This window comes from Acanthopagrus latus, chromosome 6 (assembly GCF_904848185.1).
Source record: "Acanthopagrus latus isolate v.2019 chromosome 6, fAcaLat1.1, whole genome shotgun sequence".
Lineage (NCBI taxonomy): Eukaryota > Metazoa > Chordata > Actinopteri > Spariformes > Sparidae > Acanthopagrus > Acanthopagrus latus.
Window position 1 is genome coordinate 6,371,237 of NC_051044.1, and position 16,376 is coordinate 6,387,612.

At 45.7% G+C, this 16,376-nt stretch overlaps 1 protein-coding gene across 4 annotated transcripts in view; it reads left to right on the forward strand.

The window, feature by feature from the left end:
• The window catches only part of arhgef10la (Rho guanine nucleotide exchange factor (GEF) 10-like a), a 123,270-nt gene that overhangs the window by 36,764 nt on the left and 70,130 nt on the right, over positions 1-16,376 (forward strand). For all 4 annotated transcript variants that reach the window (XM_037102037.1, XM_037102036.1, XM_037102038.1 and 1 more), the window contains 6 exons: positions 1,570-1,662; positions 2,580-2,750; positions 4,788-4,933; positions 5,892-6,064; positions 9,068-9,183; positions 10,396-10,523. In XM_037102037.1, the coding sequence (XP_036957932.1) occupies positions 1,570-1,662; positions 2,580-2,750; positions 4,788-4,933; positions 5,892-6,064; positions 9,068-9,183; positions 10,396-10,523 (827 nt within the window). The remainder of the gene's footprint in view (positions 1-1,569; positions 1,663-2,579; positions 2,751-4,787; positions 4,934-5,891; positions 6,065-9,067; positions 9,184-10,395; positions 10,524-16,376) is intronic.

Genomic DNA, 16,376 nt, shown 5'->3' on the forward strand with positions numbered 1-16,376 from the left:
GCGTGCACTGTACTTAGCAAGGCTGACACTTTGTGATCTTGGGCTGACCCAGACCGAAGACAGATGGGTGAAATCTTATGTTGTCAATCAGAAAACACAGTTCTTTGATCATGCTGTAGGACAAATCCTTAAAATTACTGGCATAAAACTTTAGCTACCAAAGACAAGCTGTGTCACAAATGCAGGGCTCTGACACGCCGAGCTAGCGGTCTGTTGTGACCGATGTCGGTGCCGTCACCGAGCGTCTGCGGCCTAGTTTTTGGACTGTGTCCCACACCATTGACACTAGTTGGCCCTTGTCATCAGCTTTTCGGCCGACTGAGCATATTGAATCGGTGGCGGGGCCCGTGGGTGAGAGAAATCCCTCTGATTGACTGTTCAGCTGAGCACATACATGCAGGAGAGGAGCCTGTGGCTGTGGTCTTTGTGGTGTGTTAACATTTTTGGCTGAGACCAAGGTGACGGGAGGTGACACGACGATTCTTTGATGTCACGGTGTTGTGGACAAAAGGTCCACAGTGGTTCTGCTGTGACCAACGATTTAAAACCAGCCAGCTTGAATACAGCGTAGAACGATGCAGAACGCAGTGTTATCCTGCTCATTCTACGCCCAAGACTTTCTGTGGATTGTGAATTTTTGTTAATTCTGTTCACTGAAGAGCAGAATTAAAAGAATGTTTCTGGTCAGTTTGGGTGTCCTTTTAAAAATGGTGGAACATTTTTAATTGAGAGGTCAGTACTGAAAAGAAAAAGAAAAAAAAAAATCAGATGTCACGCATGAAAATGGTTTAAAATGTCCTCATCTCATTTGATAATATTCTTTATATAATGATGACCAGGGACTAATACTCTCTAATAATGTGAAAGAGTCCTTTTTATTCATTTCACTCGGCTGGAAACATCAGATACTGAGATATTCTCAGATGATTGTGATTTTAATTTCAGTATTAAAGGCTGGGAAGAAAATAAAAATTAGGCTGGACCGTCGTATTACAATAACCGATCTTTATTCTAATATCAGAATATGAATACATCGTTGTGTTATTTTACATATGAAGTAATTGATATTCAGTTCTAGTGTACACGTATCATCTGAGAAGTGGGGATGGCAAAAAACGTATCATTAGAGTAAAGAGGCTGCAGATTATATGTTACTACTACTGCGCTTCAATCTCAGCAACCCATTTGTTTCTGTGTTTCTTATTTCTGTCTGACAGATCTCACATTAACCATCACACCATCTATTAAGTGTGGCCAGTGCCTTGCTTTTTTCTACTGACGCAGACTTGACACGGCCCTGTAAAAACGATATCTTCTCCTGACCTACGCCCACAGCGATACATTAGACATAACACACTGAAACAATCTCCTCTTTCATCCTCTCATATGACGAAGAGATCCTGATTTTCATACCTTATTCTCCCACTCACACGCCTACGCGTGGTCTATAGAGACTTCTGACAAGCTGCATTTAAAGCAGGGATCGCACAGTTTCCTCTTAGTAGTCGTTTTGTGCAAGAATAATTTTCCAGCTTCCAACTTAATCTATTTTTATCTCTGTGTTTCCAGAAGAAGCAGGCGTCTAGTGTTGACCGGATCACCCTGTACGGCCTGATGGTGAAGCCCATCCAACGATTCCCGCAGTTTATTTTGCTCCTGCAGGTATGAAGTGTTGTTTGCAAAGCGCTCATTTCATTTGTTTTAATGATTTCCATCCATGTCAAACCCGCTAAAACACTTCCAATATGAGAAACTGGAGTCCCATTAAAGATTCAGCAACGCAGACTTGAATAAAGATCCAAAGCTGCAAGGACACACAATTGATTATGGATTTAAACTAAAGCACAAGTTGTACTTTTACACTGCGGTTAGCCAGAGCTTGAAAAAAAAAATGTAGCTAGCCACATCAGTTTTTCATACTGCTGGCATCACATCCCGACTTCCACTTTCTATTCCGAGCAAAGATTTGGATTTGAGCTTGACTTGCTGGATCTGCAGTATCTCATTTCATCCCTCAGTAGGCATTGATTATCCATGAATTCAAAAAGATAAGTTATGAATGTGAATCAGGCATTTTCTTCCAGCCTAAACTCGCTATTCCAAAGAGGAAGTGTATGTTTTAAATCATACATTACAGGGAGCCAGAGCTCAAGGCACTGGGGTACATCTGAGATGCATATCAAGACAGCACCGAGCTTTCACTTGGTCAGAGATGCCGAGCAAATATAGACATACAAGCAGCCTACAAGTAGACAGGCTCTGATTGCTTGGCTGCAGTGTAAGTCAGCGAGCTTTACAAAGTTTACATAACCCGTGAAAAGTCAGTGTGCTCGCAGTTACCCTAAATCCTCTGAAATCTGTGACAGCGACACACCTGAACGCAAAGAGCGTATTTGACCCAGATTTGAACTTTTCAAAGCGAAGACAACTCTCCTAACCAGAGCGCATTAAGCTGTTACAATTCAGCGTACTGCAGGAAACGGAGGAAAAGTTTTAAATCATACCCAGAGAGTGTTTTTTTTTTTTTTTTAACTTGCACTGCCTTTACCCAAAAAAACTTTCCTTGTGACCTTTTCTAGGACATGCTCAAGAATACACCGAAGGGCCACGTGGACCGTCTGCCCCTGCAGCTAGCTCTGACAGAGCTGGAGATGCTGGCTGAGAAGCTGAATGAACAGAAACGAGTAGCTGACCAGATTGCAGAGACCCAACAACTGGCCCGCAGCGTCAGTGATCGCCTGCTCAGTAAGGTGACTGGATGCACGTGCACTCCCCTCCCGTGCACACGCACACATGCCCCAATCAAGTCAGCCGCGAGCCGGCCTCTGAGCCCTCTGCGTCGCTATCGCCGTGCGCCAAACACCTATAAATTAAACTAGTATACGGCAATCGCTTATATCACTTTCCCACACATTAATCTGGGGAGGCATTTTTATTTAGAGAAATTATCTCCTAGAAATGATGCCCATTATCATCCCTAAACAGTACCAAATGCAATGGCAGAGGCGTTGCCTCTCCATTACCACACTGAAATTACAGTCCTGCCGCTGCAAATCTGAACAAATGCTGCTCTGAATAAGAAGAATTAGGGGGTAAATGAGACATTTAATTGGAAGCTGTAAGAGAGCTATCTCTTTCACCCTGTCGCTCTTCCTCCCTCGCTCCACTCTACCTCCCGTCTGCTCCCCTCTTGCACTCCCTTGCTTCCTCTCTTACTCCACTTATACACTCTTCTTCTCTTTCTCTAGTGTGACCGCATCTTCCTCTGTCTTCTTCTTCTTCTCTCTCTCGCCCTCCCCCCTCCTTCTCTTTATTTCTCTCTATCAGCCGTTGCTTTCCAGGACTGTGAGATGAGCTGATTCGGCCAATCTCCTCCACTCCACACAGAATTCCATTTGCAGCGGTGACACTGCAGAATTCCAATAGGAAACGGTCTCCTCTATTGCCCCCATAACCATCCAATGAAATATTCATTCTTTGTCTCAAAGTATCTAAGTCGCCGGAATAGGACAGATAACAATGTGAGTGAGAATGGGATTCGTACACATTCACACACACACACACACACGCAGGCGTGGATGGTGCAGTGCCCTCTGTGCCTACTGATGCTTGAAGACTTTAAGGGTGTAGTCTCATGGCAGCCCACCTCTTGAGGGAGCTGTACAGTTTTGTGGCCATCAAAAGGCGGCCTCACTCGGACTAATGACTCACTTTGTGTGCTATCCGTGCCTCAGCCCAAAGCAGCTACAGATTGCCGGCAGATAGGACATCCTGCTCTCTGAAACGTGGCCAGATGCGTTGTGTGCGCGGCGTTCAGTGTGTTTCATATAATGGACACGGCAGAGAGAGAGAGAGAGAGATCTATTATTCGCTAAAAAAGTGTGCCTCTTTCTACAGCCACAAACATCAAAGTGCCGGGATGCGAACTCCATGTTTGGACTCAGACGGCAGCTTGCACTATAGTGGCTTCACTGTAATTGCAGTGTGTGCCTGGCTTAGATTGGCGCAGTATGCATAAAACTAAAAGTATTGATTTAGCAGTCATAAAAGAAGCTGGACTGGAGTGATAAAAAAAAAGGAAAAAAAAAAAAAAAGCTTTCTGGTGCTATTTCCCTTTGCCAAACATATGGATGACTGGAAAGAGCAGCGTGTGCCAACATACTGGAGCATAAATTGCATCTGTTATTGGATTCTTTGACTGTGTCTGTCTATGTGTGTGTATGTGTGGGTGTAAGGGTGTTCACGCAGCAAACTGTTTATGCATTCACTGTATATCCGTGTGTAGTTGCGGCGGAGGGGATTGTGTGTCCCGGCGCTCAGAAGCCAGTTTGGACTCTGCGCTAGTGCAGTGTGTAGTGTGGTGGATAGCTATGGAACAGACAAAAAAGACAGAATGATCTGAAGCATGTGTTGGGTTATTTATTTATGTATTTATTTAAAAAAAAAAAAAAAAAAAAGTTTCTGGCGGCTCCTGCAGCATCGGCACGTTGACGAGAGACTCCTGTCATCATTGTAAACATTTGCGCGCGAGGCAAATGTGTACTCCCCTTCCACTAAGTTTTTGCTGCATGAACAGTCTTTAGATGTGTGTGTGTGTGTGTTTGTGTGTGTACATATACCCACATTAAGCGACCTTCAGCGGCATGAATGTGTTGCTAATCCCTGATGAGACATCTGTTCCTCCAAGCCTGACTTCTGTGTCCTCCAGGCACTGAACTCTGGAGGACTGGCCCCCTTTGTGATGCTGTCTCCTCCCGCCTCTGATCTGATTACTGTGTCCCTTTTAGCAACTCAACTCGGAGCAGGGGTCACTGGTCCTTTGTGAGACGCTTATTGAGACTGTGTATGGCGAGCGGGGACAAGTCCTGAAGTCGAAGGAGAGAAAGGTCTTCCTCTTTGATGATGTGCTCATCTGTGCCAACATAAATGTCAAGTAAGTCCCCGAATGTAGAACAAGTCGAACCGAATGCCCTTGCGTTTCGGAAACACTTTGCTAATGCGTTCATAATTTGCAGCTCTAGCATGAAGTTCTGTGCAAGTTTTGAAAGGAGAGTCTGCTAAACTGCACAGTTCGGAGAAATAGCTATTAGGTGGCACGGGGCTCTAATGTGATGCCCTAGGTTTCGCAAGGATATTTTGGCAAACTGCATAGGAAAAGAGAAATAGCTGCTAGGGGTTTTGAGCACTATCTGGAGTCGCAGGAGCTTTATCAGCTTTAAACAAATGGTAGAATGCCTAACTACAGCTACAGGAGTCCTAGATTACTGACATAAAACATTTTTTGGTTTCTTTCCAATTTATCTTATGTGACAGCACCATTGATCACATCTCTCTCTCTCTCTCTCTCTCTCTCTCTCTCTCTCCTTGCCCCTCTCCTTTCTCCTCCTCCTCCCCTCTCTTTCTCACTCTCTCTGTTGAGAAGTAAACGGGAAAAGGGATTTTGCACATTTTGCAAAGCTCCTGTCAAAGATGTCGCTTAAAGCCCTCTTCTTCTTCAGCCTTCAAAGTAATTATCACTCTACGTCTCATTCAACTCAAGTGTCCCGAAGTTGACTTTGTCTGCCCTCCAGGATCTTGACAAACCGATCACAATGTTGATTGTCTGCGTGATTACAGGAATACATGAATAGCAATGAACTCCTCCTCACAGCCAGGGGTACCGTTTTGGCGAGGGAACATGGGTGATCATACAGATTCTAATTCCCACTCTCCGAGTCTTCTTCGTGACATTTCAAAGAGCGTCCCCTCCTCTGGAGCGCAGGGTGCACGTCTGCTCGCAGGATGCAGAAAAAGGGAGGGAATTTCTCTCTCGGGTTGTTTTCCTTCTAAACTCTCAGATCTCTCTCTCTTTTTTTTTTTTTTCTTCTTCTTCTTCTCCTCATCTCCACCAGAGGGCCTCCGGATATCAGCAGCCTGGTCCCCATCGGCCCCAAGTACACCATGAAGTGGAGCGCCCCCTTGCAGCAGGTGCAAGTGGTGGAGGTGGGGCAGGAGGGCTCCCAGAGCAAAGACACCCTCTTCCAACAGAGCGGAGCCAAGCGGCCGGGCAGTGTCTGCACTTCAGGTAAGACAACAAAACGAATGTGAACCAGTCCTATCTCGTTCCTCTCCTCCCATGTGTCATCCTCTAGTTAATCTCATCACTTCGGCTGACTTTTAGTCTCAGCCCCCTTACCCCGACTCAGCAAGGCTAATCTGTTTCTGTTCCTCGAGTGTCCCGCGGAGGGCTGGAGATGCATCTGCGCTGCTTGTCACCCTGATTGAGGATGTGTTTGTGAGGAGGATAGTGATGACGGTCACTTGTTCCCATCTGCCTAGGGTGTTTTATCTCGGAGAGAGATGTGGGGGCAGAGAGCCCCCTGCCGCAGCATCCCCATAGTCTCATTTCACTCTCTGATAGACCACAAACACATCTAGAGTGGAGTCATCAATCTGCAAAGATTATTCCCTCCCTTTCTAGGCCCAATTAGAGAGCCAGTAGCAGTAGATAGGGATCTGTGGTTGAAACACTAGTTCTCCCACCACCCCTCACTAAACTCTGGTGTATACAGAGCTTGACGAGATCCCTGATAAATGCACCCTGGGAAAAGGGAGATACAAAGCCTTATCAGGATGTAATGGTACAGGCTTTTTTTTTTTTTTTTTTAAGTAGCAGCTCCATGACTTAAATATTAATGGTGCCGTCTTCAGAGCTTCCCGTGTCATGCTCGGCAAGCCTCTACTGTTTTCGAGAGCTGGTTTCGGATTCTCACTGGATTAAGTTTTCGCTTTTGGTTCAGGTGGTGCACACTCGCAACTTTGCTGCAAGGATCTGGGATCGTTTGAGGTTAGATCTCAGCGCGGCTTTCTCTCCTTGTTTTCCTGCGCCCCAACAGTGGAGGCTGGATTCTATCTCTGGCATTGTCTCTTTTCTTTTTTTCTTTTTTTTTTCGCCATTGCGACACGGTGTGGTCACCTTAATCACGTCTACCCAGAAACCTCCCGGAACATCTGCGGGGCCGATCCCCACATTTTCATTCAGACAGGCTGTCCCATCTATTTATAGTTTCATCCCCTGTGATGTCATTCGGTGGTGTCTAGTCTAAATCCTGCGCTCCCTCAATGTGGCTCAAAATGGAGTCATTTTTCATCTTCTGCAGACCCTGGCGCCCCTCTTTATTGAAGAAAGTTGGCCTTAAGGGAAATGCCCGTCTTTCTTACTCTCCCACTTTGTCTCTTCTTATGTCTCTGTCGGGCTGCCTCCCTCCCAGTCTCCCTCGGATCAGCACACAGAAGTCCCGCCGATGTATCCGCGTTTTTTTTCCCCAGTGCAGCGTTCCAGTTGTTCAGACTCGCGCCGTCTCACCTCCTCCTGCCCCCGTCACACATCCCTTATTGCTGCTCGTCTTTTGACCCGCTGCCAGGAGAGCAGTTTTCCGTCAGAAGTGTACCGGTGGGTTTTGGCTGCGGATCAGACAAGGGTTTTGATGCAGGTGCGGATGCTGCATTGTCTTTAAATCCACTGGCTGGCGTCGCTGGCACGGCAGCTTGAGTGCTAGACTGCTGACTTATTCCATAGAAAGCAGGGATGGACCCCTCCGGGCTCTGGCCTTCCACACCAGTGAGCTACATGCCTGGCGGCCGGTGTAGCTGGTCGTGTCTGAGTGTGAAAACCATATCCTGCCTCACCAACGGGATTACGCTGGATTACAACTCAGCACATTCACCTCTCGGGCTGCAGCCAACAGCAGGCCCCGGAGGACTCAACGGACCTGTACGGGGGTCCAGGCAATCCCTCTGGAGAGGACAGGAAGACATTGTTCTTGCAGCTCGCAGCCCTTTTATATTCAGATGTCTCACCTATTGATTTCCTTGCACAGATGACAGATGTCAGTGGCTGCCTGTGACAAAGATCCCATTAAACCCCAGAAGCTACAATGGAGCTCTTTAAATGAACAATCCCAGCCCACCCCTCTCTTCTCCCCACTCCCTGTCCTCTTATGGGCTTCACTCTCACTCCGTTTAGGCACGTGGAAAGACGAAAAAGGGCGCCGGGTCTCCTCGGAGCAGCACGCCTCACTAAGCCCGCCTACTCGCTCCAGCTCTTCTGCTGCTTTTCCATGTGACAGCGCAGGACAGCTCTGTAGCAAAATCTACCTGCAGAAATTTAATTAGGCAGTAGTTCTCATAGAGCCTGCTGCTGGGAAGATGTGGGCCAGGGGAGCTAGGACGGGAGGATGGCAGACAGGAGGAGACACAGCTATCGATTGGCGGCAGTAGGAGAGAGAGGGAGACTTTGAAGGTAGCAGGCCTCAAATCGATGCTGAATTTTGCGTCTAATGAGACACCTGCATTCCTTTTGGCCAGCGAAAGGGCATCATAGCTCCAAATAACAGGTTCTCCATCTGATTGTTTTTACTCATAAATTCGCTCGCTGTAGTTCAACAAATAATGACGATCGATCCATCCGCAAGTCGAGCCTCTTTTATTAGTGCCACTAGAGTTCCAGCAAAAGCAACTTTTTCTCGCCGCACTTTCACTTCGTCTGGGAGGCAAGGTCAAGTTCTGATAACACTGTCTGCGTCAGGATAGTTGGTCCCTATGCCATGTACTGTATGTTTATGTCACAGGACATTTTCTGATGATTTTTGTTGTTTGTATTTTATTATTGTGCCTTGTTTTAAGTCGACTGCAGCCATTAAAGAACTTCAACCCAAGCAAAAATATCCCTCACAGTATCTGTATCGTATCGTATCGTATCGTATCGTATCGTATCGTATCTTTGTCTCGTCCATTGTTAAGATTTGTCCATTAAATGATTAGGTGGAAAATTAATTGCCAATCAGTCTAGTCACTAGTAAAAATGTCAAACATTCACTTCTCAAAAATTAGCATTCTCAGATTTTGTGTAATATCTCTGGGTTTTGCCATGTTGGCCATACAAAATAAGCAATTAAAAACATGGGCCTTCAGCTGTTCATCCTGTTTTCCATTCTTCTTTGACACCTCAGAGACTAGTAGTACTCATTTTGCATAGGGTTATGCAATATGTTGTTGACAAACCCTTTGCGTGTCGCCCACCTCTTAGGTAAAGCGATCCTGGGGCCTCCGCGGCTCTACCAGGAGCTGCAGGAGCTCCAACATGACCTTTCCGTCGTGGAAGAAGTCACTCTCCTCGTGGGCACGCTGCAGGGGATGTACCAGGTACATGTCGCTTCATGTTACGCTTTCGCTGTGGCCGCATCATCTCGCGGGGAAAACGTGTATCACACAACATATATAATGCAACAAAGTCAGCCAACAGGCGTAGGTTTTCTCAGTCCGGCTGAGTCTACAGCCCAAACCACTGAAGTCACAGTTTGTTACATTTATCCCACCACTCTCAGGGTTTCCTTGAAATGCCTTAGCTCAGATTGGCCACGAACTGACCTTCAAACACGGTATTCTCTATCCCAAAGACAGCATCACAGATTATTCATAAGCCGGTCTTCTCAAGATACAATATGTGCATTTATAATGTATGAAATGTAGAATGTATTCTGTAAACTGCGGCTTACCTTACAATAGCCCTTAAACCCTGAGAACACTCCAAAGACTCGCAGAGGCAGCGGAGACAAAACTGAAATATGTACAGTCAGTTTAAACGACTGGTTTCTGTGCAAACTAAGAGATCAAGTTTGGATTGGCACGAGCGTTATCATTTGGGGAAATCTCTTTCTGCTATTCCTTCTGTAAAAGCATGAAGTCTCCCATCTATCTCCTCATCAGCTGCGCCACAATGGAGGGTATGAGTTGTTCCCTCTGATATACCAGACGGAAGTGTCAGATTTTTCTGTGTTGCAAAAGAAAACAGCAGCACCCCTCCTGTAGCGTTAAAATCAGGACACTTCCCAGTAGTCTGCCACTAACGCATTAAAAGTACCATACACTGCATAACACAGTCAGGGAGGTATACTCCAGCAATCACCGAAGAGCCTCTCAGGCTAATGGTGGCACCTTTGCCTCCCTGCACTTAATGAGCACAATGTCCTCAGGAGGAGCGATATTAGGCTGGCAGTAAATGACTTATTTTCACTTTCCGCCCCGTTATAATATTGTCCACCGAACAAATAGATGAAATACTTTTGCACAGCTCATTGACTTCGGAAAATTGATTTGATTCTGTTTGACTTGAGGGACTAGAGTTTACAGTAAAACGGACGCTGGTGTTGTAGTAAATTCACTGTTACCTTTTAGGGGATACGATGCCGTAACTACGTGGCTTCAAAAATGATGTGCTGCGGTTTTTTCCTGCGGATGGATGTGTGGAGGAATATCAATGCTTTCCGCCCAACTACAGTGTAACTCTGTGGTCAGTGTGCATGAAATGCTACAGCTGGGAAACAAGTTTTAACTCTGTGCCTTTTCCCATCAAAGAACCTGAACACCACTGTGGCGCAGGACTGGTGTCTGGCTTTGCAGAGGCTTATTCGTATCAAAGAAGAACAGATCCAGAGTGCGAACAAATGTCGCTTACGCCTGCAGGTGCCTGGCAGGCCGGACAAGTGAGTACTATCTCACCTATAAATGTGCTGTAAGTGAAATGTGAAATGACCACAAATGCAACAGGAAAGACTCGAAACACATCAACAGGAACACCGAGGGGGTCTCTATGTTAGTGACTGATTTTAAAAGAACAAACACATACGTACAGTTTACCTTTTTTATTTATTCATTTTTTATTCATTTGACTGCTCTATTTTATACATTTTCATGTGTGAAATAGGGTGACACAGTTTTTGTTTTCATGTGTCGAGCCGAATGAAAACAAACTTTTTTCGCACGGCTCGACTCATTAAAACATTTTTTTTCAGAACTTAAAAAATGGAGCAACAGAAACAGAAATGTTTTTCACACGTCCAACCAACCAAATAAGGTTTGTTTCTGAAAGCAAATTTAATTCCGACTCTTAATTTTTTTTTAAATGTCTTTCTTGTAAATATTCAGTTTTGCATAGCAACTGTTTTTCATAAGAAGCTGTCTGCATGTGAAGTATGTGAAACTGTTTTTTGACCTAATTCCAATCCTTGAATGAAAATGAATACAGAAGTGTTGTCTCAATACTAGAGCTTATAACTTTGATACAACACCTCAAGAAATATTTGATACTATTTTTGATACCACGATGTTTTAGATGAACTTTTACTTACTTCCGAGTCCTGCATGAACTTTGGTTCTGCTTCATTATTTGGATCGATACCTGTACTTGGTTTGGGCGGGGTCTGTGGGTGGGGCCTCATTCTGAAGTGGGAGGGGTTTACTAGAAATGACAGCTTGCCTGAAATAGCAGTATGGGTCGAGCAGAAGCCGCTACTGTATATCTTTTATTATGTAAAATGTAGAAAGCTATTTACAGAACAGCCACAGGAGAGAACTTCAGCTCCATGTTTTTGATGACAAGAACAAGAGAACTATTTACAGAAGAAGCTTTTTATAAACTTGAATAAGTAAACTTCAGTCACCCAATGAGGATTTTCCTTCATCACGGGGAACAGCTGTTGACACGTTTTCGTTGGGCGACACTGGTTCTCGTAGAGAAGAGAGTCTGTACAGGATATCAATGGAGAACTTGATCCACCAGCACTTGCAGATCTGAGCAGGATGGACCATCAGACCTGGCAGAGGTTTGTGCTCTCTGGGAAAACTTTGAGCAGTTTCCCTCTTTAGATAGTCGACTAAATGAGTAACTGCGGTTGTGGTTACATATGCACTTAGATCCCCGGGCCGACTGGACACCCTGACTTCTTTGCCTATTAGAGGCGAGAACAGTTTATTCCGTCGCGAGTGGGTAATTACCTGACTCAAATAATTCATTTCCTTCACCACTCGGATGGAATAATGAATAGCCCCCACACAAATGTTCCGTTAGTGGGATTTAATCAAAATACTTTCTGCTTCACCCTTTACCTCACACTGGACCTTAGTGCATGTCTACACCGAATGTGCTAAAAAAAATAAAATAAAATAAATTTAAAAAAAAAGCCAGATCTTAAGCATTTGGCACAGTAGCATATGCTTCTACACTGGAGCTGTAATCCATCTCCTTCTAGCCGTAGAAATGTTTTATTACATCAGTCCAAACACAAAACAGCAGTTCTGTTGCTGAGGAGGTATTTAATCACAGCAGGTTAGCTTGTTACACTAAAGATGTTAAAAGTGGTTTTCTTAACATGTCAGAGTGGATCCTGTTGGGTGGAGTGACTGCTCAATGGCTGAACGCCTACTCAGGGAAGAACAAAGATGGCAAGGAGAGAGCATATGAGTAGCTTAGAGTACTGCACAGGAACTGGGAATAGCAAATAATGGCAGATTAGAATGGATCCCATTCTGTGGCTTCTGGTGGGGATAGGATAAGAAAGAGGCGGCGGGAGGGGGGGGGGGACAAAAAAAAGAAAGATTGCGATAAAGAAGCTACAGCCCTGCTGAGAGACACTAAGCAGGAGAAGGAGAGGAAGAAAGAAAGAGTGAGAGTGATGATCGACCTCCCCCATGAAAGACTTGGCTCGGTGCCGGCAGGGCAGCGGCAGTCAGAAGAGTGGGTCTAATGCTTCTGAGCCAGGGAGAATCTAACTGTGCCAAGCCAAGCTAAAGTGACAGCTTGAGCAGCGGAGTTGTGCAGATCAGTTCTCCCACATCTCCCAGCTTCCTCGTCGGCTGTCACACCAGGCCTGCAGGGCCAATCTGCTTACTCAGATGTTTGGTGGAGCCAGATGTCATGCTTACACGAGAGTCCCCGAATTCCCCTTCAAGGGGTACCCTATTTGCTGAGTTCTTGTGATAACGTCATTAGCAACCACACTGACAAGGAGATTTCCCACCCCTACATATGTCCAAACTGTAGATTTGTATTTAAAAGTTAAATAATTTAGGGCAGGACCTGCACCGAAGGAGTGCTTGGAGTGTGTTTTTTTTTTTTATTTTTTTTTTATGGAGAGATAAACTGAGAGAAAAAGAGCCAATCCTGGTTGTGTGATAGCAATCTAATTGAGGCTGGGCCTCAGTGTCAGGTGGCTGGACCGGCATGAGCCTTAGGGCTGGGGTGACAGGTGGCACAGCGGGTGCCCAAACCATTCTGACACTACCCAGGGTGCAGCAGAGGCAGATTGCAGGGGAGGGCAGCGTGCAAACTGGCTTTGTGTCTCCCACAAACACAAACACATCCGCGCAATCGCACACACACACACACACACACACAAACACATTGGTTTTCCCCCAGTTGCTCTTTTCCATTTTGTAACTGAAATCTACAGGACAAAATGGTGCTTCCAAAGTCTGCACGTGCGCGTTACGTTTACTCACATGCGCTTTTCTTACAGATGCGCCGGCGCTTAAGCAAACAAGCATCGCAGACAAAGTGACGCACACGTACAGGGATAGAAACACACACACACACACACTCGCGCTCAGAGCTGAGCCTTTGCTCTGCTGGTGAGTGAGTGAGCGAGTGCAGCAGGGACCCCTTGTACTGAGTCGGTCCCCTCCTGTCTGGCCGCGAGCGACTCTCTGCAGTCAGGCAGCACATCACAGCCTCCACACTGCAAACAGACTGAGTACGTGGAGAGAATCCTGACTGCTGCCTCAAAGGCACCAGCCTACGTGTGACAGCAGTTCATTAACATCCTTTTTTACTGCGTCTGCCGGAGCAACCACAGGCATAGATACAGGAGCCATACTGGCAAGCGACAGATATAGAGTTCACATTTCATACTTTAACCAAATGTGTTTGTTGCTTCATTCTCCATCCCCTCTAGTGTACATGAAGGACAAGTATTATAAGCCCGAAGCCTCTTTTTTATGGGCCCTTTCATGGTGGGGGGGGCGCGGGCTACCTGCGAGGCGAATGGCAAACCTTACATTCTCAGTCCAACGACTGGTTGAGGCTCATTCTGTTGTTATCTTCGCATTCACACATGTAGACACATTCACACCTGGAAGTGACCATGTATAACCACAGCCCTCCACTTCCACATTACTAGCTGCAGTGTGTCTGGAGCTGAAGGACACATTTTTGATCAACTTAGGTGAAAAAGTTCATGGAGACGCATCAGTGGTCAAGACAAATTGGGGAAGTGTGCTCCCTAGCTCATAACTGAGGAGGTATTTTATCTAATCTCCAAGTACTGTTTGCATTAGATCCATTTTAATATAAACTCGGCTCGCACACCCTTTGTACTTAATGAGATTTCAGATCAAACTTGATTTTCCTGCTGTGGTGATGTAAGTCTTTGATGCCACATATTTAAAATGATTTTTTATTCAACAGCTGCCCAAATCAAATAAATCCAAAGCACTAAATTCTGAAAATCCACCTTATTGTAACTGGAGCCACACGTAGAAATCTGCTGTCAGTTCTGCTCGACTCAGTCGCTCGAACTGGATAAATGTGAAGCACTGCGTTAACTTTTCTTAATGTGAGCAGAAGAGGAAGAAATCCCACGCCAACACCAGGTCAAGGCCCACTGGTAACCATCCTCAGTATAAACACTACAGCAAGCACTTAAAATGGCACGTAAATTGATGCGAGGTCTGGTATAATTCTACGGTGTAGCAGAGACGTGTACGTTACAAAAGGTGCAGACCTTGATCTCGTGTAAATGGTGACAACCGGCTATTTTCTCTCGCAAACATCAGTATGAAAGGTCAAACTGGACTGCATACGTGTTCATTATCTTGAGTCATACGTAGGTATGATGTGTTAAACCGCTATTAGTGCCTCCTTCAATGTCAGCATGTGGCAGCATATAGTTAGCTATCTGGACTGGATATCAGAAGAACCAAGAGCCTTTGAGTCACAGTACGATTATTCAGGATACAGTAAATTACACTTTTCAACCTCACTTTACTTCCATGAACAACCTGTGTGGTGACTGTGACTGTGTGTGTGTGTTAATGTGCTCATACTTCACTAATGGATCACACATCTTCACAGAAACTCCAGATGTTTGTGTTATCTTAAGGCAAATCTTGTACCTCCAGCAGAGAATCCTGCATGTCTTTGTATCCACCATCTGACATATGAAGTGACTACTCCTCTACTACAGACAGTATAAATAGCGGACGGGGTTTCCTGGCTGGAAAAGTGAACTTAATGCAGACGTGCCATAATCCTGCATTTCTTTTCGATAGCCAGCAGGGGGCGGCGACACAGGCTTCGAAATGAAAGAAAGACAAAGAGAAAATGGCTCTACTTCTCCCTTGATTTATTACCTCAGTAAACAGTTTCCAAATGAGTCCACGGTCTCAATTGATGGTTTCAAGGTAAATTAAGGTCCCATTTAGAGTAAAATAGATTATAACGCAGGGTAGGCTTTAGAGCGTGGCTACCTTGTGACTGACATCTTGCTAACATAGCACATCCCTGGAAACACAGTCAGAGTCCCTCCCCTTCCTGTGGACCACTGTGGGACCTTATTCCAGAAGATAACATGTACAGTAGTTGACGTTTAGTTTGTGTATGACTACACACAGTCATATCAGTGATGCAGTCTCATTAAGTGCCCACCAAAAGCCTTGACCAAAACCTTCTAGAGCAATTCCTGCAAATGAATGTGAAATGTGATTTACACTCTTTTTTAATAGTTACGTGTGCCTAAGTGGCATGACTAATTTTTCATGACTTTCTTGACTTGCAGAATATTCTCTCAGTTTGACCAACACATGTGCAGATAATGGACCTTTGGGGATACGAGACAGGGAAGGGCCGCGCCTCCCTCAGGATGGTCGCGAACAATTTGCTTACGTGTTGGTGGGTTCACATTTGGCCCGAACCCACTTTAAGTCCATTTCTTTTCGTATTTTTTCCGCGACTGATTGTGAAGTCCGTCTGGAACTAACAGCACACTCTTGTAGCCGCTCTGAACCATGTCCTTTGACTTGTCTCGCTATTTGCAGAGCAGGCTAAGTCTCTGACTGTTTATTTCTCTGGAGAGTGGAGAGTGGAGGTGAACTGAAGGATGGGTGCATGACAGGTTGCCACTCAGCACTCGCTCCTACATCTGTCCCGTCCTTGTGCATTAGTGTCACACGTGTGCTTCGGCACTGACCTGCTCCCATAAATCAGCCGGGCCGGCTCCTCGCTTCACTCTCTCGCCCTCCTTCTCTGCCCTCGCTCCTCTCCCCTCCCTTTTCTGACTCTCCTTACCTCTCCGCTCTCCTCATCTCTCGTCTGCCAGTGTACCCTAGTCTAGTTCTCCATTCTGGCAGTGCACCACACCTGCACTGCGGCTGTCAATCAGCGGGCGGGGGGGGGGGGAAGAATCGGAGACCGCGCTGAGTTTAGCATGTTTGAGGCCGTGTGGGCACGAAGTGTTGCCTGAGGAATCCAACCAAGTGAGTAGTTGTATTCTCGTCACACTCCG